The sequence below is a fragment of the Parambassis ranga genome, chromosome 13 (genome assembly GCF_900634625.1).
Source record: "Parambassis ranga chromosome 13, fParRan2.1, whole genome shotgun sequence".
Classification (NCBI taxonomy): domain Eukaryota; kingdom Metazoa; phylum Chordata; class Actinopteri; family Ambassidae; genus Parambassis; species Parambassis ranga.
The window spans coordinates 4228887-4253512 of NC_041033.1; the positions used below are offsets into that span (position 1 = coordinate 4228887).

The following is a 24626-nucleotide window of genomic DNA, read 5'->3' on the forward strand; positions in this document are numbered from 1 at the left end:
CAATAAAGGCTCAAATAATGATGCAGACAGTGAAAAAATAGGCCCCAGTGAGTCAGCCTTCTGATTGTCCTCTCTGTGATACATTGCATTGCATGACATCTCAGAATGAGTCATTACTATGCCAGTTGCACTCACCCACTTTCACATTTTCTTAGGTCTATACCACAGTAGTCATTTTGACAGAAAACACACCAATTTAATATGTGCACATCATAGAGAGTGAAGACATTCAATAAATTACAACCTGTGTGGTTGCTGCATGAACCTTATATGTGCAACTTTACCATGTATCAGTAGGCCTGTTGTATGTCCAGGGACATGCAGGTATAGAAACAAATCTGATTTCCAGTGCCTTCACTGACTTTAGCACCCTCCACATGTATGTGTAGGCATATTTTCTTGAAGGCCCTGGAACTCATGACCTTTTTTTGTGTTTTGACAGATGGGCGTCCTCCATATGTGTGTGGCTGGGTAAGCTTTATACATTGTAGGGTTCAATTCTAAGCAGGGTATGGGGCAAAATACTACAAATACCAGTGATTTCATTAAGTCCCGCTGCATGACTGAGGGTGTACTTGAGTTCAGATTTAATGTTGTGCACTGTACTCATTATAATATGGAACTGTTTACATAACAGGTGAACACAGGAATCTGAATCATCATTGGACTGCAAACACAGCTCATCTGCAAAACTAAAAAACTCAACAAAAAATTCAGTTATTGTCATACAGACTTTAAATAGTGTTATGTTTTTACTTTACTGTTTAAATAGTTCTTAGAGCTCAACAAATGTCACGAAAAGTGTCATTATGAAACAAGGTGAAAGCTGGACAACAACATTTTATTTAAATAAACAGTGCACTAAAATAAAAATAATACCCATTAAGAATTAAAATAATAAAAATGAAGACATTAATGTTAAATATGCCAACATAATACATTAAATTGAATTTTATTTTGAACATTTTCGTTTACTTAGTATGTGTGTGTGTGTGTGTGCGCGCGCCTTGCTCGTGGCCCCTCGGCTCCTCCTGACCGTCAGTAAACCCGTGCAGTCACCTCGAGCCCTCCTTCCATCTGGGCTCGGCCCCTAGCACGCGCCACCTCCACGAGTCCAATCATAACGCAGGGAATCCTCACGCTCTCCCTCCCAGGCCGCCATCCATCCTCATACTAACAACACCGCACGCGTGTCACTTCCGGGCTCACACTGCAGAGCGCAGCATCAGCGGCCAGAGAGCCGATGGATGAGAACCTGTTCACGGAGCCCTGTCACCCAGAAGTTGAACACAGCGAGGTCTGAAGTGGCCTCTCCGCTGCTGCGTACCGAAAAAAAGTGACAGCCGTTAACGTTTACCGGTGAGTTCCCTCATTCATTTTCCGGTGCGCCTTTATACGGAGACGTATGGGATGCTGCAGTTGCGTCAAGTTGCCTAAAAGACAGACGCAACTCTGGAAGTCACGAAGAACTAAAATATGGGATAATTTTGCTTTCTGTGTGGCCGAGTTTATTTCATGCAGTTGAGAGAAGCAGGGTGGAAGTTCCTGCTAGCTAATTAGCCCAGAACTATTATTTAGCCCAGAGATTGTAAGAATGAATGTTGAGAAAAGCATGAACGTTTGAAAGTAAAATAGCGTGTGTTTTGAATAATATGTTCCTAGGTCGGTAACTTAATGTAAATAGAGTATACGTGCCATTTATTAAAGTGAATTTGGATTAAATGTCCTGGTTTAGCTCACCATCGAAACCGAAGGCAAAGCTATTTTATTTTGGAGTTGTAAACCGGAAGTTGTCCTGCTAAGAACGTGTGCCTGACACTTGGTAGTTCGCATAGATGTTGCAGCTGGTACATCATTGCTGAAATTACTGTAAGGATATTGCCATCTTAATTACACAAATATGTTACGTGTCTTTGTTGACAGATTGATTCATAATGAAAGTCATACGTTGTCAAGTTTTGACATGGAAGTTAAGTTTTCTAGACGTCAGCACCGTTTTCCTAATTTCTTTGTCACATATTCAAGCATGATGCAAGTGGGACACATTTTTATAACAGCACTTGGTGTAGTCAAAGGCCCAGAATTGAAACTGTGTCACCTCAGAGCACTCCAACTTCTACAGCCACAAGCTGCTCGCAACTTTTTGGATCTATTTACAGCTTACGGCTAACTGTGAACTGGCCAGCGGTGGCAGTTATCAAATGATGCACCGTCCTTTACAGTGTTCCCATTGCAAAGACAGAGGCTGTTGTCTTGCAGGGATGGTCCGTTGTGATTAGACAGCACACAGACACACACTCGTCCTCCCTGGATGCCATGTTTCTGCCATGTCGAGAGTGTTATAAAATACATGAAAAACATTTAATTATTTATTTCTGCATTCCAACATAGAGACCTTCTAAATCAGATGTGGCTGATTGTTGGTATAACTGCTGTATTAACAATTTCGGATCCAATTCAGAAACATTGTGTCACCATTGTGCACACAAAAGCAGAGTAAAGCTGCAGTCTGATCCACATAATCCATCCAATTGTGTTTTGTGTTTGTACTTTCACTCTTGATGAAATCTCACTGAAAACACTTCAGCTGTTTTGTAAGCTTTTCATAATGTCATTTGAAATAGGCAAATCTGTTCTGCACCCACACACCCTACCCACACATACAAACAAACCACACACACACACACACAGTCTGACCCATGGGACTGAGTCGCGTGTTGTTGTGTCATTTTTCCCCACAATGGGCATGTTGAAGTTTCTGCAAGACTTTAGCCTGCCTGCTTAGCTGAGTGGGCGTAAGCATGATGACGTCTACACACAAAAGACCCCATTCACACAATCTCCTCAGGAAGCAATGATTCTCTCTCACACGCACACAAGCCTGCTCACCCCACCACTATGTGCATAGTGCCACAATATTACTCAATTAATCCTGGAGGCTGCCTGCAAAATGCCTGCTTGCTGCATAAAGCCAACCATTGAGCAACTACTATAGTATGTATTGCTACTAATTTTTCACTAAACCAGGAGATTAGAGTTGCTTATGTGTTGCTGTGGTGCAACAGGGTCTTGACCTTTAGCAGAGACGGAAAGGAGCTGGGTTTGCTAATTAGGCTGTGTGTGGTTGAATGTCTCAGAAATCCCCCACCGGCTTGTCTAAACCACCAGGAGGTCGGAACGGCTTCTTCTGCTTGGTGAGTTGCTAATTAGGCCTGACAGTGACACAGATAAGTTAAAAAGAAAAAAATAACATGATTTTGACAGATTTTCAGTTAATGTAACAACAGACTGTCCTTCTTTTAAGTCTGAATGGATTAGCTTATCTCTGATCCTGTGTAATGTAACTAGTGGTACCTGGCACCACGTACAATAGCACTGTTAAGGCACACGCAGCCATGCCAAACATTCTTTGGTTTCAGCCTCTAATATGTGAACTTTTGTTACTACTCTCAGGTTTTTGAATGCGACATTACTGAAATGCATGCTATTTTATGTCATAAGTTTGGAGTTTCAGACTGAGGTGGACCATTCTCTGAGTCTACGTGACATGCAGAGGCACACCAAAACCAACAAATGTGTGATAACATGACTTGAAATATGTGGTCTAACAACTGGATAAAGACATTACAGAAATACTAATCTACTATCAGTGACAGTTTTTATGTTTTTTATTTTTCATGCACCAAGACAAAACATATTCTGATGGCATTGGTCCCAGACATCATATTGATTAAATAATAATATTATAGTATAACAATTTAATAATGTTCAATAATAAAAGGTCAATTATGTCAATATGGTTACAATGGTTAATATCAACAGTGTGGCTAAAGCAACCATTAAGCCTTACTGAATCCTGAGATAATATCCTGTATTTTTAGGTTATTGCTTAAAGTCAGTCAGGTGGTTTTTAAGGTTGGCAGGGGATAGTGGAAATTAAAAAAGGCTGGTGTTCCAGGCTAACATTTTTAACAGCAGACTCCTGTTGATTGTCTACACAAAGCAGCAGTGGAAGAAGTTGAAGTGTGCCAGCACCATGCTCTACTGAGTCCTTTCCTCTTGTCTGATAGTTTGTTGTTTACTTTAATTGACCGCTGTATTTGTTTGTTGTGTATCTGCTTACCTTCTCTTTCTGCAAAAATGAGTTTTCCAAGTATCATAAAGTCAGTAAACACTACATGATAGGAGTAAAACATCTGTTCCACCACTGGGTGTATTTTTGGGAAGCTGTGATGAAAAAATGCATCCTGGCTGGGTAACAAGACACCAAGCACAACAACAGCACTGCAGAGAAAAGAGTCCATGTCCCACAGGGAACAGATGGTAGTCTAGGGGAGCAGTGCTGGTAAAATCTTTGATTTATTTATGAGTCTCAGAGGGACACTTGAGGGATGAGTGTAGGTACAGTGTGTGTGTGTATGTGTGCATGTCAGCAGACACTTTTGGAGGTGTAGGGGAAGAATGTTGTGCTTCAGGAAAGAAAGATGAGCTGCTCCTTCATATGAATAATGAATTACTGCTGCTAAAATAAACTGTTAGGGGACTTCAGTGTGTGTGTGTGTGAGTGTGCATTGTTAGACAGGAGATGTGTTTTTTTAGCTGCACGGCTGCTAAGACATTTTGCCTGAGCAGAAACGTCAATATGCATTAGGGTAACTTCTCACACACTGGTGTCCTGAAATGGCCTTTATAACCCCAAAAACATGTCACGTCTAATCATGAGGGAGATTAATGGTCAGTAGGCTCAGCTGTCAGCTTTATTTTTTTTTTCTAGTTGTGGAGAGAAATCATACTCAACAATTAACTAATGATAGTAATTAAAAACACTCATATTGCAAGGTATTTGTCATGTCTTAGGGTGATCAGTGCCAAAAGCAGCTCAATCTAAGTGTTTAGGTTTGATTAATCAATCAGTGACACAAGACATAAATCATATCTTTGTTTTCAGCAATTGTTCCAAAATAAGACAAATGGCATTCAGCTCAACTCAAGAAACAAAATGTAATTGTAATAAATATACACTATAACATTTCCATGTGCCATAAATGTGTTAGCTAGTGAGTTCTGCCCTATACTGTAGTTGTTAGGGTCTTATTTTTCCTAACCTATGGTTCAGATGGGGTCTTGGTTAGTCTGGTTATGCAGTCACACAGATTACACACTCAGATTAACTGTAAGGTTAACTGACATGATGGCAGAGGAGGGAGAGAAGAGTGGAGAAAATGTGGACACACTTTAGTACTGAAAGTTCTATTAGCATGTTTACACAAAATTGGACATTTCATGAAGTGGTTAGGACTGAAGATTCTGACTGGGGCCTTTCTGTGTGGAGTTTGCACAGTCTCCCTGTCCCTCCGTGGGTTTTCTCTGGGTACTTAGCTAGCCCCCTGTGACCCTGCAGGACAAAGCGGGTTCAGATGATGGATGGATGAAGAAACAAGATTGATTGGTTGTAAATATAGTAGTTGAACAAATACACCAAGCCATATTGATAGGATTTATAAATATGTGGCCTGTTGAGGATACACAGTACATAGGTGAGAAGCCTGATGAGATAACCTTACCATTGATCTCTGTTCAGAACTCTGGACAGCTCCCAAACTCTGGGCATACATACAGGGTTGTCCCTCTGAGTAAAACCACACTATAGATCCACTAAATCTTACATCAGTTTAGCAGGTACATAGAACCTGCTGGATGCATTTCTTGGTTGTACACACACTGGAGCTTCAGCTTGTTCTGTGTACTTATATTTTCATGTCTTGGCCATCTTCTTCTGTCTAGTGGCTTGTACCCTGTCATACACATTCACATTATGCTCCTTCAGATACCTCTCATAGGGCCTCTCACACTTAGTGTCATTTACGTATGTTAGAAGCCTTTTGTATTTCACTTTCTTTCCTGTGTTCTTCTCTTATTCCTTTTTTCTTTCCTGTTCTTTCGTTTTTGTGGCTAACACTGGGTGACATTTATGTTCCGTGTTCACTGGTGTGTGTTGGACACAGGAACATTTGCAGTGGATTCAGTGTGTCACCCCATGTTCTGCCAATAACAAAATGACTCTTTCTCTTTTTGTGAGCACTTGAGTGAGCTCCTGTTTAGCTTCAGTTTCAGAATGAGTTGATACTTATGTTGTAAGCCTGCAAATCATTTTGAAACTTCTCTCATCTGTTGCTCTTAATGTTGTTTCTTTTTTAGGCCCACATTGGACATTTTATCCTGAGGAAGAGAGAGTCAAGCTCAAAAAAAAGAGGAGTGAGTGAAAGAATAGAATAACCTGCATTGTCAAGAACGGGAACGTCTGCTTCATATTTTCACCATGACGAAGCTAAAAGAGGATGTGAACCCCATCCTGCTGCTGCTCTTCCACCTGATGGTTTGGATCTACACCATCATCTCCTTCCTGCCTTCCTATCTCCTCAGCTGGGCCTCTGGATCTGACAGAGCCTTCTACGGCTCAGAGGAGGAGCGAACCAGGAGAGTTAAGGCCCGCTCAGTACTAGGATGTCCCGAGGGACCATACAGAGCAGTGAGCGCCACCAAGAGGCTTGCTACATTGCTGCATCCAGGAGTGGACACCCTGGATAAGGTGTTTGAGTATGCAGCCACAAGATTTCCCCACAGGGACTGTCTCGGGACGAGGGAGGTGATCAGTGAGGAAGATGAGCGACAGAGCAATGGGAAGGTGTTCAAGAAGGTACAGAATGAAAAAGGCAGGGCATTAAATTTCTGTCAGTCAGTTGTTTAATTGAAATTATGTTGCCAATGTAAAAGTATGAGTAGATCTACTGACAAATATAAAATTTGCCAAAGTGACATTTTAAAGATGTTCAGATACCAGTTTTACAGAATGTGATGCCTGAACTTTGCATATCAGCCTATAATAAGTACCAAATCAATACTTGTATATTAGCAACAGTAAACAACACCACCAAAGAGGCTTTTAAAATGTACTGTGCACAAAAAGCTGCCCTATGCTGCTTTTACTGTTTTTGAGTTATGAAGAAAAATGTCTGCAAGTGTATCTGGAAGCACATGGTATCAAATCTGTGCAGAGACTGCTGCAACATTTGAGCCAGCACTTTAAAGATCAACAAAGGTCTTTCAGATACTCCTGTCAGTATCAAAACAATGCTGGTGTGAGAAAATGTGGTGAAAATGTTTTAGACACTGAATGACTGACTACAAACAAACTAATTACGTATATATTAAAATAAGCTTCACAGACATGCAGAAAGTGAATAGAAGGAATAGGAAAACAAACAAGGCAATCAGTATGCAGGGACTGTTATGGTGATTTGTAGAGGACTGAATCAGAGACAGCTCTGAGACAAAAATCTAATGACAGGCAAGCTTTATTTAAATAAATCTGAAAAATATTCACAACAAACAAAAGGAATTAAATGGAACTAACAATGTATACAACAAAGACAAGAGACAAGAGACAAAGAAATAGAAACTCGATTAGAAAATAAAACAGGAATGCAAACTGAGAAGGAAGATCAAAAACAGAAACCCGAGTGTAAAACACAAAAAAAGGTTTTTTAAAACAAAGAACATCTAAAACTAACGGTTGTCACAAAGACAGCTGAAAAAAGGAGGACTACTGATTGTTGATGAAGATTCTCAGTCATCCAGGTCATCATACGTAGAGAAGGTTGAAGCAAGGCGTCTGGACTTGTAGAGTTTTCTAGAAGACGTTTCGCTGCTCATCCAAGCAGCTTCATCAGTTCTAACTGTTTGGTGGGGAAACATGGTTTATATGTGGTTACAGACCTCAGTGGGTGGGTCTGGGTAAAACTTAAAAAACTTACAAACAATAGCACTAAATGTTTCCATACTTACCTGTGATGTTCTGGCTGACTGGGCCAGGTGTGTCTAACGACTGGCTAACGACTATGAAACTGCCGGAGGGGGACTGGTTGACAGCCCTTTGTTCTTACTGTGATTATGTGCAAACTTCCTGGGAATGGATGGAATCACTGCATTGTATGTGGTAGAAAGATGATGTCTGAGGCCACCACCTCTGTTAAGGGAAGGTTTTTCCAGCTTAACATAGATGGCTTCCTTGACTCCTCTTTCATACCACCTTTCCTCTCTGTCTAAAATGTGAACGTTGTTGTCCTCAAAGGAGTGTCCTTTGTCTTTGAGGTGGAGGTGAACAGCTGAGTCTTGTCCTGAGGAGGTGGCTCTCCTGTGCTGAGCCATTCTTCTGTGGAGTGGTTGTTTAGTTTCTCCAATGTACAGATCAGAACATTCCTCACTGCACTGGACTGCATATATCACATTACTGTGTTTCTCCCTGGGAATCTTATCCTTCGGGTGAACCAGTCTCTGTCTCTGTCATCTTTCTACCACATACAATGCAGTGATTCCATCCATTCCCAGGAAGTTTGCACATAATCACAGTAAGAACAAAGGGCTGTCAACCAGTCCCCCTCCGGCAGTTTCATAGTCGTTAGCCAGTCGTTAGACACACCTGGCCCAGTCAGCCAGAACATCACAGGTAAGTATGGAAACATTTAGTGCTATTGTTTTTTAAGTTTTTTAAGTTTTACCCAGACCCACCCACTGAGGTCTGTAACCACATATAAACCATGTTTCCCCACCAAACAGTTAGAACTGATGAAGCTGCTTGGATGAGCAGCGAAACGTCTTCTAGAAAACTCTACAAGTCCAGACGCCTTGCTTCAACCTTCTCTACGAGGACTACTGAAGTAAAAGCTGCTTTAGTGGTTTTTGAATAGATTTAGGACAAGAGGAAATTATTATGAGGAACAAAAGTCCTTCAGATCAAAATGAGATTATTTAAAATCCATTAACCTTACATATGTTGACAGAAGACAAAGAGGAGAAAGGAAGTAGAAAAGGGAAACAGGCCACGGCCAGACTTTGCTCAGACTGAATACAATTGTTCGCATGTTTGCCTTCAAACGTTATGTAACTATTAGCTAAGCAGATCCTTGTATATGTTTCATAGTATGCACAGCCTGCACAGTCAGGAGTTTTCCAGCATTGACTGGCAGTTATTTTACCTCTGAAATACCCGACTAATCCCATCAGCCTGATCCTTCAAATCCACTTAAACCCCACTGTTGAAAAGCATGATTGCTGCAAGAGTGCATAGTTTAGCTGCTCAGCTCCTTAATGTTTTTTTTTTTTAAACAAGTGTATTACTGCTTTGTGCAGTAGCATTTTTTAACCATTAGGAGTCAGTATAATCTCACTGATTCATGTCATCTTTCATGTCTTCAGTGTATGAGTGTTGAAGTGTAGTGTGCATGACCAGAAGCCTGTGCTCATCGTCTTCTCATACAGATGCTGCAGCATGTAAAAGACAGTAGAAAAGAAAGTATCTCAGTTTGGCAACGGCTGCTCCAGTTCCTGTAATTTATAATTATAAAACAGGCCAAACATGTGTCTGTGAGATGTGTGTGTGCGTAGTGAGTTCTGGTGGTAAAGATGTTCCCACCAGAACCAGAAGCAGGGTTCTATGGTTAGAATAGTGCTTTTTTTAAGTGTATGTGATGACTCACTGACTTCCTCATCATCATCTGTCTTTTTCTTCCCACTGTGCTCCATCACAAACAGTTTTTTTCCTCTTCTTCCTAATGTACTCACACAGGTAGTTCTAGGTGAGTACCGCTGGCTCTCCTACAAGGAAACCCTTACAGCAGCAACCCAGCTGGGCAGCGGTCTGGCATCTTTGGGGCAGCGGCCCAAAATCAACATCGCCATCTTCTGTGAGACAAGAGCTGAGTGGATAATAGCTGCCCAGGCCTGCTTCACATACAACTTCCCATGTAAGTCCAGGAGGAGCATTGACACTTAAAAATAGTGCAGAAGCCTCAGTGAAAAGGTTTCACATTAGTAACTAATTTTTATCACAAACACTGAAGTTAAAGTAGATCATAGTGGTCTACTGATAAGAAGCATCACTCTCTGTGATGTACAAGGTGCTTCCAGTGAGTAGGAGAGAAGTGACAAAACAAATCAGGAACATCTGTAAAACTGGAACACTAACGTCTTAGTAACTGATTACATCACTTCTATTACATTCAATTGGTCTTCATTACATATACAGAGAAACATTGATGCAACTTGACTGATAAGCAGAGGCGTAGTTTCCACGTTTACACTTAAATCTGTTTTTGCATTATGAACTTTTCAGCTCAAGTTATAGTGCAAGTTGTTCTATACAGCAATTTTGATAAAAGAAATGCTGTGGCCTCTTTTTTTTCTTCTGTTTAGTCTTTCCCACTGAGCAGCTTCCAAATGTGTCATGATTCAGCTGATTTATGTCATTTCTGTGCACTTGTGTGTGCGCACATGCACATGTTACTGGTTGCAGTGGCCTGAACTTATAAAATGCAGGGCCCTGCTGAGACAGAAGAAGGTCAATGTGTCCCTTCTGTTTTGCTGTTACATAAGTGTTCTATTTCTCCTGATTCATGCTTTCTCTTACCGTCCGTTTCTTTGCATTCAAATACTGACAAGAGAACATTTCTATTTTATGTGTGTACTACTTGTTCAGCATTGACTTTACAAAAAGGCTTCTTGTGTAATGAAAATGGTTCTTGTAGATCATTTTTTTATTCCTTCTTGTCAAATATAGCTGGGTACAGTGTTTCTGGTGAAGATTAGTAATAGGTTCACTCTTTCACAGAAAGTTCTCTGCCCTGAGGTTTTCTGCTGATTTACTCTTTAATATGCGCCAAAGAGCAGAGAAGGGTACCTTCATTCATTCTACACGTCCCGCAAGCTCTCCTCATTTTGTCTGTTGCTTTAGTTTAGGCTCCATTAAACTATCATACTTTTAAAATATGCTGCAAATACAAGGCAGGAATGCATCTTTATAATCATCTTTCTCCCTTTTCAAACACAAACAGTGGAAAAGCCAGAGGATAACACATAGTGCAGGGGGTAGAAAGGTTGCAAAGAGCAACAGTGGAAGAAACAGAGGGGAGGAAAGAGAATGAGACCAGTGAGGGGTGATGGCGTCAGAGGAGGGGTGAGAGAGTCTACGTGAGCATCTGATGTTGACAGAGGCAACAAGGAGTCAGCCAAAGGCCCCCAGTGAACTCAAACACTTAGTGCGAGTGTGTGTGTACATAGTAAATCCATTGGCAGAAGGCAGATGTGCTCATCTTTTGTGAGTTGTCTCATTTAATATGACTTAAATAACGGATGTAAAACAAGTAGTAGTTATTCTGAGTCAAGGACATTTGACTCTTGGAATCACATATTCTGTAGCTGCTGAGCAGAGTCGGACTGTCCTAAAGTTACTTTTAACAAGTTGTGTGTGATTGTGTCTGTGTGTGTGTGTGTTAAGCTGGGGCCCAATCTGGTGTTTAGATCTCACGGCTAAAGGTGTCATGGCCCTTATCCACACACACGCAGTAGCAGCGCAGGAAGTATTGGAGCTCCATGACGCAAGAATGTAATGTCACAAAGCCCTGTCCCATAAACCCCAGTGTCTGTGTAAGGGTGGGGATGCAGGGTCTGTGTTTGCATGCCCCCCTCTCTCTCTCTCTCTCTCTGCTGTCCTGTCACTGTTATCCCCCCTTTCATTCTTACTACATGTACATTCAGATAAAAGGGTTAACTTGAAGCCAGATTCTTTCTACACACTTTTGTGCATGTACACTGTGTAGTATATGCTTTATGTAATGTACAGTACATATTATGGCTATGATTGTATTCCATCTGCATACCAGCAATTGCCTGTAGTGTGTTAAAGTAGAGGCAATTGTCTGTGTAAATGTGAAACTGAAATTGTTACACATTTATTGTTGCAGGAAAACAATCAAAGATTTGAAAATGAAATGAAAAAGTACAATTATTATTTGTAAACAGCTGTTACACTAGTGATAAGATGGAAAAATCTTTACTGTTGCTGTTAACATTTTCCATGGTAAACCTTTTTGTCAATACACTGCAAAATGCATGAAACTAGACACAATCAAATTAAGAAAACATCTCATCAGTGAGACAAACACATCCAATTAAACAATGTATATTTATATAGCGTTTTTTTCCACCTATACTCAAAACCCTTAAACCTCAAGCACTTAAGGTTAAGTGTCTTGCTGATCGAGCTGCACATAGTTATTGGACAACCGCTTTACCACTTAAACTACAGCCGCCCACACAACACATCCAACTGCTGCGGAAAAGATGTGATTCCATCTGATTATTTCTGTTAAAATCAGGACTTAAACACTTTTTTGCACTAAAGGGACAACCCTTTAGTGTTGTGATGTGAGTACTGGTTGTGTTGAGATTAATTGTATGAAATATTGTGTCTAATTAATGGAGATGTTTTCTTAATTTGCAATGTGTTAAGTTTTCTCAGCATAGCTGTGTTCATAATACAAAAGCAATATAGAGAACAGTGAGTTAAACCTGCTGCTTGAACTTCTCTGACCTGCACAGAACCCGACATCAGCCCCATCCAACATGTGGGAAATGAACTGGCCAGGTCTGATCATTTTCTGCTCCAGTTGTCAGACTCTTGTAGTCTATTTTTTAAATGTACAACTTAGTAATTGGGTTATATGTGATCAGATGCAATGTAATTACACTGCATCTAAAATTTGGGGTCACTGTTGTGTGTTCTTGGGCAAGACACTTCACCCTAGCCTGTGGCGCGCCTTGCTAGTCATTGTATGACACTGCTTGGCAGCAGCCGTAAAGAATTTCCCTCTGGGATTAATAAAGTATCTGAAATAAATAAATTTAAAAAAAAAATCACAGCCACCGCTTTAAATACTGAAGACAGTATCAGTATTAATACGTGATGGTGTCATGTAACCGCACATACCAGTAATCATCAGACATGTGCAGTTAGTCATAACAGCGATCCCCCACTTACATACACATACTGTTTACATCCCCAGAAGACCAGACATCAGGCAGTGAGAGCGCGCATCCTTTGGCTCAGAGGGTGAGCTCAGGCCTCTAGAGTTGCCGATGATGTTGCCCTGTGTGGGAGGAGCCAAGTCTGAGTCACTAAGCAGTGATGACAGAGTGCACGTACATCGTCCATCTTCACATGTGTTCCACTGTCTCTATGGTTGCTCTGTTTGTACACAGACACAGACCTCAAGAAATACTATTTATTTGTGTAACATGTAAAGACATTAAATGTGGCTCATAATTCATAATTTAATTTCAGAGTTACAACGTGTGAATGTGTATTGCAGTGGTCACCCTGTATTCCACGCTGGGAGGTCCAGCCATTGCTCATGGACTGAATGAGGCTCAGGTCACCCACATCATCACCAGCAGAGAACTACTAGAAACTAGACTTAAGGTCAGCACACACACACACACACATTTGAACTCTACAGGAAATATGGCATTTGTTAACAAACAGTACTTATGCATGAGGTGTCATTGCTGGTAGCATTGATGATTAGTGGCAATGATGCCCCACTAAAGCAGCCTCTGAGCCTCCGTTATTTATCAGAGAGTAAACACTGAGACAGGTCTGACTGAGCAGAGGCAGAGTGTGTCACTAAAAAAATAGTGTTATGGCCAGTATTGGACATGTTCAATCCCTAAAGACAAATGGTGTGCTGGCGTTTCATTTCCTCCTTTTATCAAGGTGGCATAAACACAAAGCTCCTCTGCTCACTCTCACTCATCTCTACTTAGTTACTTGTCAAAGGTAAGCCTGCTTTTCCTCTTTTGTCAGGGTAGACGCCTGTTTCGTTACACGCTCACATGTGTTGCTGTGTGTGTGTGTTTGGCAGGCTATTTTAATTGAAGTTCCAAGGCTGCAACATATCATTGTAGTGGACAACTCACCGACCACATGGCCCGGCTATCCGCGTGGCATCACTGTCCACAACATGGCTGCTGTCCAAAAGCTAGGAGCCAAGCCTGAGAACGGTATGTTTATTTTTGTGCGTATGTGTTTATTGATATATACACAGTATGTATAAATCCAAAATAGCATTAGTAGATTAATAAAATTCCCCCAAACAACCACAATGAAAACATGAGGTTTTAATAATAAAATAGTTGTTTCAGTAGTATTTCTATGAGGCCAGTCACAGTACAAAAGGCTGCTTTGGAAATTTCTGCAAACGGTTATGTACAGCATAACCCATTTCTGTGCAGTACTCAATACATTCCAGACTGCTTCACCACACTGGGCACATTCACGCTAGCAGCAGAGCTTTTAGCTTTGAGGATGTGTATGTCATACTAACACAGCCTATTGTGTTTAGCCATTGTCATGACACAACAGTTTAAGCTTCACCTTCAAGGACAGCATGTTTGTTTGGTCTCCGAGTACACTGAGCTGTAGTTGTGCCCAGTCAGGAGGGTCAACTCAGGGTTTCACTCACCCTACAGACAGACAACCCATACTCATATCCAAGCACATAACAGAGTAAAGTAACAAGACCGAAGGGAAAACAGGAGGGTTTAACAGCTTATATTATTTAGCCATTGATAAATGATGTGACCAGAAATGCAAAGGAGGAGTGGTCAGCTAGCTAGCTGCAGCTTTGCTACACAGCATGGATCTGTGCATCAGTGCTTCACATCACCGTCACTAGTGGGCAACACACACTATGCCCGAGCCACTAGTACACAGTACAGGAAGACAACAGGCAAACAACAACTGTAAAATTGAACAAATCAATGCCCAGAGATTCTTTTTTCCAGGGTTCCTTGCTTACACACGCATTGACTGTCTTAATGAGGTGTCACGTATAATTGACATGTCATCTCTGTCACAATTTTTGAAGACAATTACCAATTCAAAAGATGCTTCTACAATAATCTCTATCAACCCATCAAAAACTTCAGTAGTTCAATAGTTTTATGTGTGTTTTTGTGGCATGTTAAAAACCAGTTGTCCTTTCCCACTCTGCAGTAAATGCAATGCTGTAATGTTTTTTCTCGGGGTATGGGTCCCGGGTGGATCAGTATGGTATCAGTCCCACTAAATCATGTGAATGAGGAAGTGCTAACATCTGTGTCAGATTAAGGGCGATAGCATGCAGTCAGTTAGTGGACGAATGGTCGTGGACAGATGAGGAAGAGTCCTCCTTCCCCCTTCAATGTGCCTTTTCTCGAAGCCCCTTGAACTGATTGACCCAAAACAAGGCAAGCTGGTAGTGTCGTGTGCAGATAAAGAGAGAGGGAAGTTGGATTAGGAAGGGAGGATGAAGTGCTCGGATATAGGGGAGGGTCATGGTTACACACCACACTGCTAACTTCACATGACATCAGCTCTCAGGGCACACACTCAAGCATGCTTCATATCTGAAAAAGGGGGAAAGTAAAAAAAAAAAAAGAGATGTCCTCCCTTTGGAACACTAATGTTCATTTAGTGTTTGATTTATCAGGCCCTGCTGAGTTTGGGCATACTAGGTCTGTTGATGTTCCACATGATAGTCGGCAGAGAGGAAAACAAAACACGTTCCAACTGGTTTTGTTTCACATTTAAACTTTTTGACTCAGTCAGAGGGTGTTCTGGAGCGGGATTGGAGGGAATGACATTCATCACCTTGTCTTCCAACAAAGTGACTGATGAAACCGACACTACGCTGACCCCAGCCAAGGCATCATTATTTCTAATCTTTAGGACACAGTTGGAATCACTGATTAAAGGAGAATGCAATTAAAAAAGGAAAACTGATGAATGCATGGAAAAGAAAAGGGAGATGAGAGCCAGAGGAGATGAATTAAGGAGTGGAGATGGTGTTTTTGGCTAGTCAGACACAAACTAAAGAGCAGTCTGGTTGTTTTATATTACAGCTATTTTCCATCAATGTGTTTGACTCTTTTAAGTATCCCTTTGGCATTTAAAGTTCACTACATTTTATGTTCTCTCCCTTATTATATCTGTGAAATCTCATACAAGTCAAATCAAACACAGAGCTCTGATCAATCATCTGTATCTACATACTGTGTGTATTTAATGGATTTACTTTTATATATAATCCATGTGTGTCTGTCCATGTGTAAACACTGACCTTTGTACAGTTACAGTTCAGTCTGGGGTCAGTTAATATACCCACAAATCACCGTGCAGTGTTAGAAATCATGCAGTATGTTTTCTGTGTTTACATTACAGCTGCACGTGAGCGCAAGCAGCCGCTGCCCTCAGACATCGCAGTCATCATGTACACCAGCGGATCCACAGGCATCCCAAAGGGGGTCATGATCTCCCACAGCAACATCATCGCTGGCATCACAGGAATGGCTGAGAGGATACCCAACCTGTGGTAAACACCTCAAACTACCTGCTATACATTGTAGTTTGTGTCTATAGGTAACATTACAAAGCACCTTAACTGTAAAAACAAACAACACATTTTCACATAAAATGCATTCATTTTGTTCATTACCAACAAAACAAAAAAAAAGCTTTTTTGAAAGTAATACTTTGTCATCTAGGGAAATAAGTTTATTCAGCCAACCAGAACCGGCACACAACTGAATTGTTTACAATAAGAAAAAAATCTACCCCTGTCCCTGGAGACTAAGACGGGGGTGAGAGGAAACGCATCCATAAGGGAGGAAGAATATTATGAGATTGGGGGGGAGGATGGGAGTGAGAGGAGATATGCCTGCTATGATATCAATCAGAAAATAATGACTTTCCTTTGTGGGCTAAATAATACCTCCCCATGTTGCCCTGTTGTTTGTGTTGATCATTTTAAAGTCAGTGAAAAGGAAATACACAGTTTTTATCTTCTTAAGTGCATCTGCTATGAATTATATCCGGTTCTGTTAAAATGACATAAATGTCTTCACAGTGAAAAGGACACCTACATTGGCTACCTGCCTCTTGCCCATGTGCTGGAGCTGAGCGCAGAGCTCGTATGTGTTTCTCATGGCTGTAGGATCGGCTATTCTTCACCTCAAACTCTAGCTGACCAGGTAATGTAAAGCTAAAGCACGACATGTACTTAAGACACACTCCGGTTAGAAAGCATCATTTGACGATAAGCTTGGATCTGATTCCACATAATTAGCACAGTATATCTTGTTTGTTTACTCCATGCACTGATAAAAAGTGTAATGGTTAATAGCAGTATGGTTTCTGCTGCCACACATATGTGAGAATCCAGCATTTTGTCTTTGATTCAATGATAATCTGTTTGCAATTACCAGTGTGTCTTTGCTGCTTATTTTTCCCACCCAAAAGTCCACCAAGATCAAGAAAGGAAGCAAAGGAGACATGAGCGTCCTGCAGCCTACTCTGATGGCAGCTGTCCCAGTAAGTGCATCCTTCAGTCTAATGTTTGACATTTACAGTATCTCTCACTGAGTCACTGTCTCTTAAGTCTGTGTCAAACAATGCTGTGGGTTCGCCTGCACACAGATCGGATTCCACTCTGCCTTTGTTCATATTCCAGCTGGGGAACAGCAGTGACAGAGTCCAGAAAGTCTGGATCTGCTGCATCTGTGTCTGACTTAACTATGACGTAAATCCTCTGTGCATCCCAGGGCTGCTCTTTATCAGTGTTACGTGCCCAGGGGCTTTAGTGGCATAGTTGATGTTGGCTAATCCTGCCTGTATTTTACTCATTAATTCATTTCAGCAGTAATGACAAAAAGATGGGCTTTATGAAAACCTTGTTCCACCCATCCACTAAATGCTTTATTAGTTTTAAATTAAAGGGAACTAAAAGTAGGGCATGTACAGGCTGATAAATTTCGGAGTTAAAGCTGCTAAAATGACATTTGTTTTGTAGAAACAACCTCAGTTATCCCAAACTCTGCTGCTACATTCAGCTCCATTGTCCATTTTAGAGTCACACTGGAGCATGAACATTAAAATCACTCTCTCCCTGGATTTTTGCAGATACGTTCTGGTAAATACACATAATAATAGACATCAATGCAGTCACATTTTTACATTTTAAAAACTTAAATTGCTGCCATGGACCTATTTGAAATACGTCTAATTGGGAGCTCATGATTTTAAGCTTTAGTGTGCACTGGCTAGCTTGTACAGGACACATCCTTGCCGCTGTGTTCTCTCTCCCTCTCTCACATCACGAGGACAGCCCAACCTTCCTCCCCCCCATCTCCCAGTGGTCGTAGTGTAAAGGGCAGAGGGCCCCAGTTTCTGGAACCATTCACAGCTGTAAACAGAACGTGAGAAAGCCCCGTGTGGTTATCCCCCATGACATGCACACACATACTCACACACAGACAAATTGTTTGCTGTGATATGACAACGGGCTGCTGCATGAATCCAACGTTCACTTCCTCTCTCACTGCCTCAGATTCACACACACACACACACACACACCGACTGGGACCAGCTGTTTTTTATTGTTTTTTATTTTATGACCTTTTCCCTAGTTCAGCTTTTGAGGACACTCTGCCGATGTGGATGATGAGTGGTTTTAATCATTCACTCATTACTGCAGTCTCCTTGACAGGACAAAAACAGATTAGCACTCATATTCCCAGCACTGTCCTGTTCCTATAACCTGTTAACCCCCTTTTATCAAGTACTTATTTTGACATATAATTCCACTATTATGTCTAAATGAGTCTTAACTCGGTTTCTGGAGTGACACTCCCACATTTGAAGCCCCATTTGAAAGAAAGCAATCCTAGCAACTGAGACCTGGGGCCTCTGTCTTTAGTATAGCAGAGTAAATGGTAAAAACACAAAGAAACATCAATGGAAAAATTAAAAAGGAAAAACATATAGATAAAAAAGAATAGAGTGAAATATATGTAGTTAGGAAAAGAAAGCATGGGACAGTAAAGTAACCTAAAATAAAGGCTAAGTAGAAACCTAGTATGCTGTTTTCTCATGAACAAACATCTTCCTTGTAGACAGCAAACACAGTTTATGACATGAATCATCCCATTCTGCTTATATACATATGTATTATGAATTCTAGGTACTACAAGTAAACCTGCACTCAGAGATCTGAGTGTTCTATTAGGAACATATGGTACTATAAGGTCCTGCAGATATAATGGAGCTAGTCCATGATAAGCCTTGTAGGTTCGGAGAAGGATCTTGAAGTGTATTCTTGAGCCAGTAAAGAGACGCTAGAACAGGAGAGATATGATCCCTTTTGCTGATTCCTGTCAGAACTCTAGCTGCTGCGTTCAGGCTGTTAATGGAGTAACATGGACATCCTGATAATAGTGAGTTGCAGTAGTCCAGTTTTTTAGCATCACTCTGAGAAAGATGCTCCTGATCTTAATGAAAGTGTATGCCGTGCTTCTGAATGATACAGTGAAGGTGTTTTTAAGTATAGGAATGATCCCAGCAGTTTTAAAGCCTGTGGTACATATCCTGTTGCCAGATACAGGTTGATCTGGCCTAATATAGAGTTTCCTATCAGAGGAATAACATCCTTGAGGAGCTGAGATGGAATGGGGTCTAAAAGGCATGTAGTTGGTTTAGATTTACTAATGCATAACAGTGGAGTCATCAGGTGTAGTCCCAATGAAGGAACACTAACATTTATTTGGGGTTTTGGTCAAAGACATGGTTCTAAGAGAGGAGCAAAACTGTTATAAACAACCAAACTCACACTATAAAGCAGAACTGCAGGCTCTAGTGATAATTAAACTAAGGAGTACATCCACATATCTCTATCATATCTGCCTAATCCTTTTACCACACCAACACCACTGCTGTGTGTTTCATTTTGTCCAGAGGTCTTCTCTTGTGGATTCCTTTGGTTGTTCTCTGGTTTTATAGGTCACTGTAATCCACTGAGGCTCATTATATTTATGCAACCAAAGACAAGGAACACACATGTACCAAATGATGCTAATTGATGATATAAATGTATCAGGGTCTTTATTGGACCAATGTGGTGTTTATTCTAGTCTTGACCTAGAAAAATATGGCAGCAAAGAAGAGAATGTATAATGGATGTTTTGGTTTTGTTGTTATTGTTCCTATGCGATCCATGGAGTCAGAGCTCTTTCACTGGCTCCTATATTAGAAGCTTTAAAGACAATATAATCTGATCTTCTCTCATCTCCCTCTGTGTATCCAATCTATATCAGTCCTACATGTTTTATGGTTTTCTTACTGTGCCAAATGGACTCTTTTCTGTCACAGTCAAAAATATATAAAATAGTAGAAGTTCTTCAGTCATTCATCTTCCTTGTCTCTCTGTCTCTGTCTCCCTTCCTGACCTACTTTCTGATTACAGGAGATCATGGACCGTATCTACAAGAACGTGATGACAAAGGTGGAGGAGATGAGCTACGTTCAGCGAACGCTTTTCATCCTGGCGTACAACTACAAGCTGGAGCAGCTTACCAAAGGATACAGCACACCACTGTGTGACAGGTGTGTACATTTATTTTTACATCTCTGTACGTATAAATGATGAAAAAACAAATAGATAACAGCCTCCTCTGTCCATTCAGGCTGGTGTTCAGGAAAGTCCGCTCTCTGTTGGGAGGGCGGGTACGGGTGTTGTTATCAGGTGGAGCGCCGCTTTCTGCTGCCACGCAGCGCTTCATGAATGTGTGTTTTTGCTGCCCAGTGGGTCAGGGATACGGCCTGACAGAGACCTGCGGTGCCGGAACCATTAGTGAAAGTAAGTGAGAGTGACAGTCTTACAGTGGGACACAGTTAGTATGCATGTTACATTTACCCCTGCTTTACTATGATCAGGACCAAATGAATTGATTATGATGACATCAAATACATTTCAGCTATAAAAGGTATAAAAGAGCTACATTTGTCATTCTTATGTGCTAATTTGCTAAAACCAGTTGGTCAGCAACACAGATATTATACATACATTTTAGCATTATGTGCATGTTATATGTTAATATTAGCACCTGACTGCTGCTGAGCTCTTGTTTGTCTTCAGTAGTCATCATACGATGACAGCAATACATCAACAGTAAAAGATGCTTTGTAAAGAGACTGAAACTAAAATAGTAACTCGCTCCAAATGAAGATTGATTAAGTAGAAAAGTCACACATTGTTGAGCAATTCTGGGAAGTTGCTAAAATTTTCAGATGCAACATCAGTGGCAGGACCTAAAGAGGGAGGATGGAAGAATGGATGAGAAGAAAATAATTAGTGAGTCTATGTTGTGTGTGTGTTGCAGTGAACAGAGAAGGGAGTTGGTGACAACAAGTCCAGTTAGCATCCAGCTGTTGGCTGTTGTGAAATAAAGGATGAGAAAAGTGGTCATACTGTTTTGTAGAATAATAATTTTATGATTAATGTGCATAAAGGAATGTCTCTCATATCTGTGGTGGTGGTGGTGGTAATATCTGTTCCAGTAATCTGTTCTGAACAAGAAAGCGAATCTATTGGTGTCCACTGCCAACACTTCTGTGAAGTAATAGAAACCCGATCAGCCTTTCCCAGGCAGGCTAAACCAACAGAGCAGCCCGCTGCCCATCAATGTCCACTGTGGTCATATGAGCCAGGAAAACACTCTATTGTGAGTGTTCCTTTGGGATGGGGTTTCCATGGCAAAGGGAGCAAGTGAGGTCGTGTTGCTATGACAATAAATGTCGTGACTTGATGCTAGTGGGGTTCCTGGTCATGTGTGTTTGTGTGGATTGTCTGTTGCAGTGTGGGATTACAGCACTGGGAGAGTGGGAGGACCGCTGGTTTGCTGTGAGATCAAACTCAAAGACTGGGTGGAGGGTGAGTGAGACCAGGACACACACACACACACACACACAGATTTGATCATTAGTCACAGGGATGTTTTTTCTTATGTGCCATCTCATGCGCAAACACGTCCCAGGCTAGTGCCAGGAGTAGCCGCTTCATAACCTTGTAAGGACAAACGCACCCCTTTTCCCTTCACTCCTCCATAACTTCCACATTTTTATAAAAGGGATCATAACTCATTTTTATTGCTCTCTGCCAAATCGTGATACTTATCATGTTGTGTTTATTGCTTGCTTAGCTTGCAGAGCAGAAATACAATTTAAAGTAAACACACTGGTTTAATTTTTTCACAACAATATTGTGGCGCAGAATCAGGAAAATGAAGTCATTGTCTTATTCTGTACTTTTTGTTTGCATTTTTAGGTGGTTACCGAAGCACTGACAAGCCCCGTCCTAGAGGAGAGATTGTGATTGGCGGACCCAATGTGACAATGGGATACTACAGAAAGGAGGCGAGAAACCAAGAGGAGTTCTTTGTGGATGAGAACGGCCAGCGTTGGTTCTGTACGGGCGATATCGGAGAGTTTCAGCAGGACGGGTGCCTCAAGATCATTGGTGAGGATGCGAATGGAGAGTCATGGAGAGACAATCTGTCCTGTTCGAATGCTACTACAACACCAGAAGCAAAAAATATCAACAGTGTGCCCCTCACTCTTGGATCTCCTCCAGACAACCTCTCTCCTTCATCCATCAGTCTGACAGGAAAGCTTTTAACAAATCAGATCTGACTTCACTTCCCAGAATTACTCCACAGCCGTGTTTACTTCACTGAGCCAGATCCCCCTAACTCTTCCTTTTTATCTCAATGACACTGCTCAGATACACACAGTTGAGAAAATTTTTTTGCTCCTTTCCCCCACTTCCTCCCTTCATTTTCAGATACGCACACATACTTATATACACGTGCGTAAGTACATACACACGTCACCAGGCTGCTGTCTCTGCTGTGTGTTTTCAGATCGTAAGAAAGACTTGGTGAAGCTGCAGGCGGGAGAGTACGTCTCACTGGGAAAGGTGGAGGCCATGTTGAAGAACTGTCCACTCATTGACAACATCTGTGCCTATGCTAACAGGTGTGTGAGAGGTGGTGAAAAGTAAAGGCAGCAGCTGTGGTTTAGCAATCTAAAGAACAGCATACAGTATCTCAAAACATCTCCTTATGAGGATACATCATCACCTTATTAAGCTTCACCACACTCTGTTTTGACACCCAATACCCTCTTCCTGCTCTGCAGTGATGAGACATACGTGATTGGATTTGTGGTGCCCAATCAGAAGCAGCTGCTGGCTTTGGCTGTCCAGTACAGTATCCGAGGGTCGTTGGAGGAACTGTGCAACAGCAAGGCCATGGAAGAGCTGGTGCTGAAGGTCATCACTGAGGCAGCGCTAGCAGGTAAGAAAAGATTGAACTTTGCCACTTTATAGATCTTTGCAAATGTTTGTATGGCTCGTATCAAGGCGCTTCTTCTTCTATTTGTAGCCCAACTAGAGCGTTTTGAGATTCCTCGCAAGATCCGTCTGAGCCCAGAACCATGGACGCCAGAGACCGGATTAGTGACGGACGCGTTCAAGCTCAAGCGCAAGGAGCTGAAAACACATTATCAGGATGATATTGAGAGAATGTACGGTGGGAAATAAGGAGCAGAGCCAGCAGCATCGTTTGCTCTCAGAGCACAGATCACACCAATACTTGACTCTGAAACACTCCCTTTCCTCTCTCTCCTCTTTTCTACCCCATCAATGAAAGAAGGATTAACCATTGCCAGCATGAATGCAGCTTTTACTTGAATTTGTTAGTAAAGACAGGCTAGGAAAACTTGCAATATCCCTGTCCACTTTCCCCTTTCTCTTTCAGGTGGAGATTGTAATAATTGTCTCAGATGCGAGTTATGAAACAGAGCAGGTGTTATCTGATGTGGTCTGTTGAACTCTAGTCTGAGTGCCACAGCAGAAGCTCAGGTCCGTTTCGACGCTCTTTCATTTGCGTTCACGAGATGCTACCTTTAGTTTATGCACAGATTCTCCTTTAAATCCCTCTTTGCTATCTCCCTTGGTATTTCCTGCAGGTCAGGAGACAGTTAACTTTTTTTGTTTCTTTTTTTTTGTCTTGTTTTGAGTTCTGTCTGTAGTTTATTTTGTCCCCCACCCACAGTCAGACTGTGACTCCCACGCTCGTGGGACGTCTCTCCCATCAAGCACATAGCAAAAAGCACAAAGTCATTTGAGGGCAAGTGAGAGCAGGTTGGTGAAAATACTGCGCTCTAATGATTTTTAGGAAAATGACAAATATTGCAACTATTGAGTTTATTTAAAAAGAAAAGAAACAAAAATGCACTGTTGTTTACTCTGTTGAATTTTTCCTACAGTGACAGAGTTTACTTTTCTATGTGTACAGAGCACAGTGTTCACAGAAGGAGCACATTTACTTGCTTTACAGATGAAATTACTGTGTAATCATTCCTTCATTTGATAAATCGTAGTGCAATATGAAAATGTATCACCTCTGCCCATGTAAGGCAGTTGATTACAGACAGAAATAGAAGCTTCTCAGCGTGTGTGACTGCTGTTCTTGAAGGATAAGTGTGCTAACATTTGTTCTGTTTAAAGCCTTGTTTTTATCATTTCAGATGAGAATGACTCATCATGTCTATACACGATCCTCAGAGTGTGACACCTGTTGCCTTTTTTTTTGTGACTCTTGAGTCGAAGCCTTTGTGATTCCTGACTGCTTCTTTAATTTCACACTGTTTCTTCTTAATCATACATGCAGAGCTGTGATCAGCAGAGGACACAAATGTATTGTTCATCATAGGCTTTATTATCATAGACTGATTCTGGAGCTTCACTCCTTCTATGTGTTGAGAGCCTTGTCTTGTAACATAAGTGCACCCAACTATTTATTTGTAATTTGCTTTAAAAAAACACAGATGACGAGTAAATAAAGATTGTGTCAATGTG

At 41.3% G+C, this 24626-nt stretch overlaps 1 protein-coding gene across 4 annotated transcripts; it reads left to right on the forward strand.

Annotated features, from left to right (window-relative positions):
- The first annotated feature begins 1200 nt into the window (after positions 1-1200).
- On the forward strand, positions 1201-24626 carry acsl3a (acyl-CoA synthetase long chain family member 3a). 4 transcript variants are annotated; one of them, XM_028420534.1, is made up of 16 exons: positions 2887-2994; positions 3066-3194; positions 6199-6697; positions 9626-9803; positions 13206-13315; positions 13758-13896; positions 16097-16247; positions 16782-16905; positions 17174-17245; positions 20172-20311; positions 20392-20564; positions 21564-21638; positions 22032-22223; positions 22627-22741; positions 22904-23061; positions 23149-24626. In XM_028420534.1, the coding sequence occupies exons 3-16, from the start codon at positions 6320-6322 to the stop codon at positions 23304-23306; spliced, it is 2163 nt and encodes a 720-aa protein (XP_028276335.1). In that variant the 5' UTR covers positions 2887-2994; positions 3066-3194; positions 6199-6319; the 3' UTR covers positions 23307-24626. The 4 variants fall into 4 exon arrangements, with proteins under 4 accessions (XP_028276334.1, XP_028276335.1, XP_028276337.1 ...); XM_028420535.1 differs by having other exon boundaries at positions 2901-2994; positions 3138-3194; XM_028420533.1 differs by lacking the exons at positions 2887-2994; positions 3066-3194 and adding an exon at positions 1201-1359.

What these genes read in the sequence shown, in the direction of transcription:
- acsl3a (XM_028420533.1), top strand. Translation starts at nt 6,320, where the DNA reads ATGACGAAGCTAAAAGAGGATGTGAACCCCATCCTGCTGCTGCTCTTC. An exon ending in CGGGTGCCTCAAGATCATTG is followed by an intron (nt 22,224 to 22,626) that starts GTGAGGATGCGA and finishes GTGTGTTTTCAG; the next exon opens with ATCGTAAGAAAGACTTGGTG. An exon ending in CACTGAGGCAGCGCTAGCAG is followed by an intron (nt 23,062 to 23,148) that starts GTAAGAAAAGAT and finishes TTCTATTTGTAG; the next exon opens with CCCAACTAGAGCGTTTTGAG.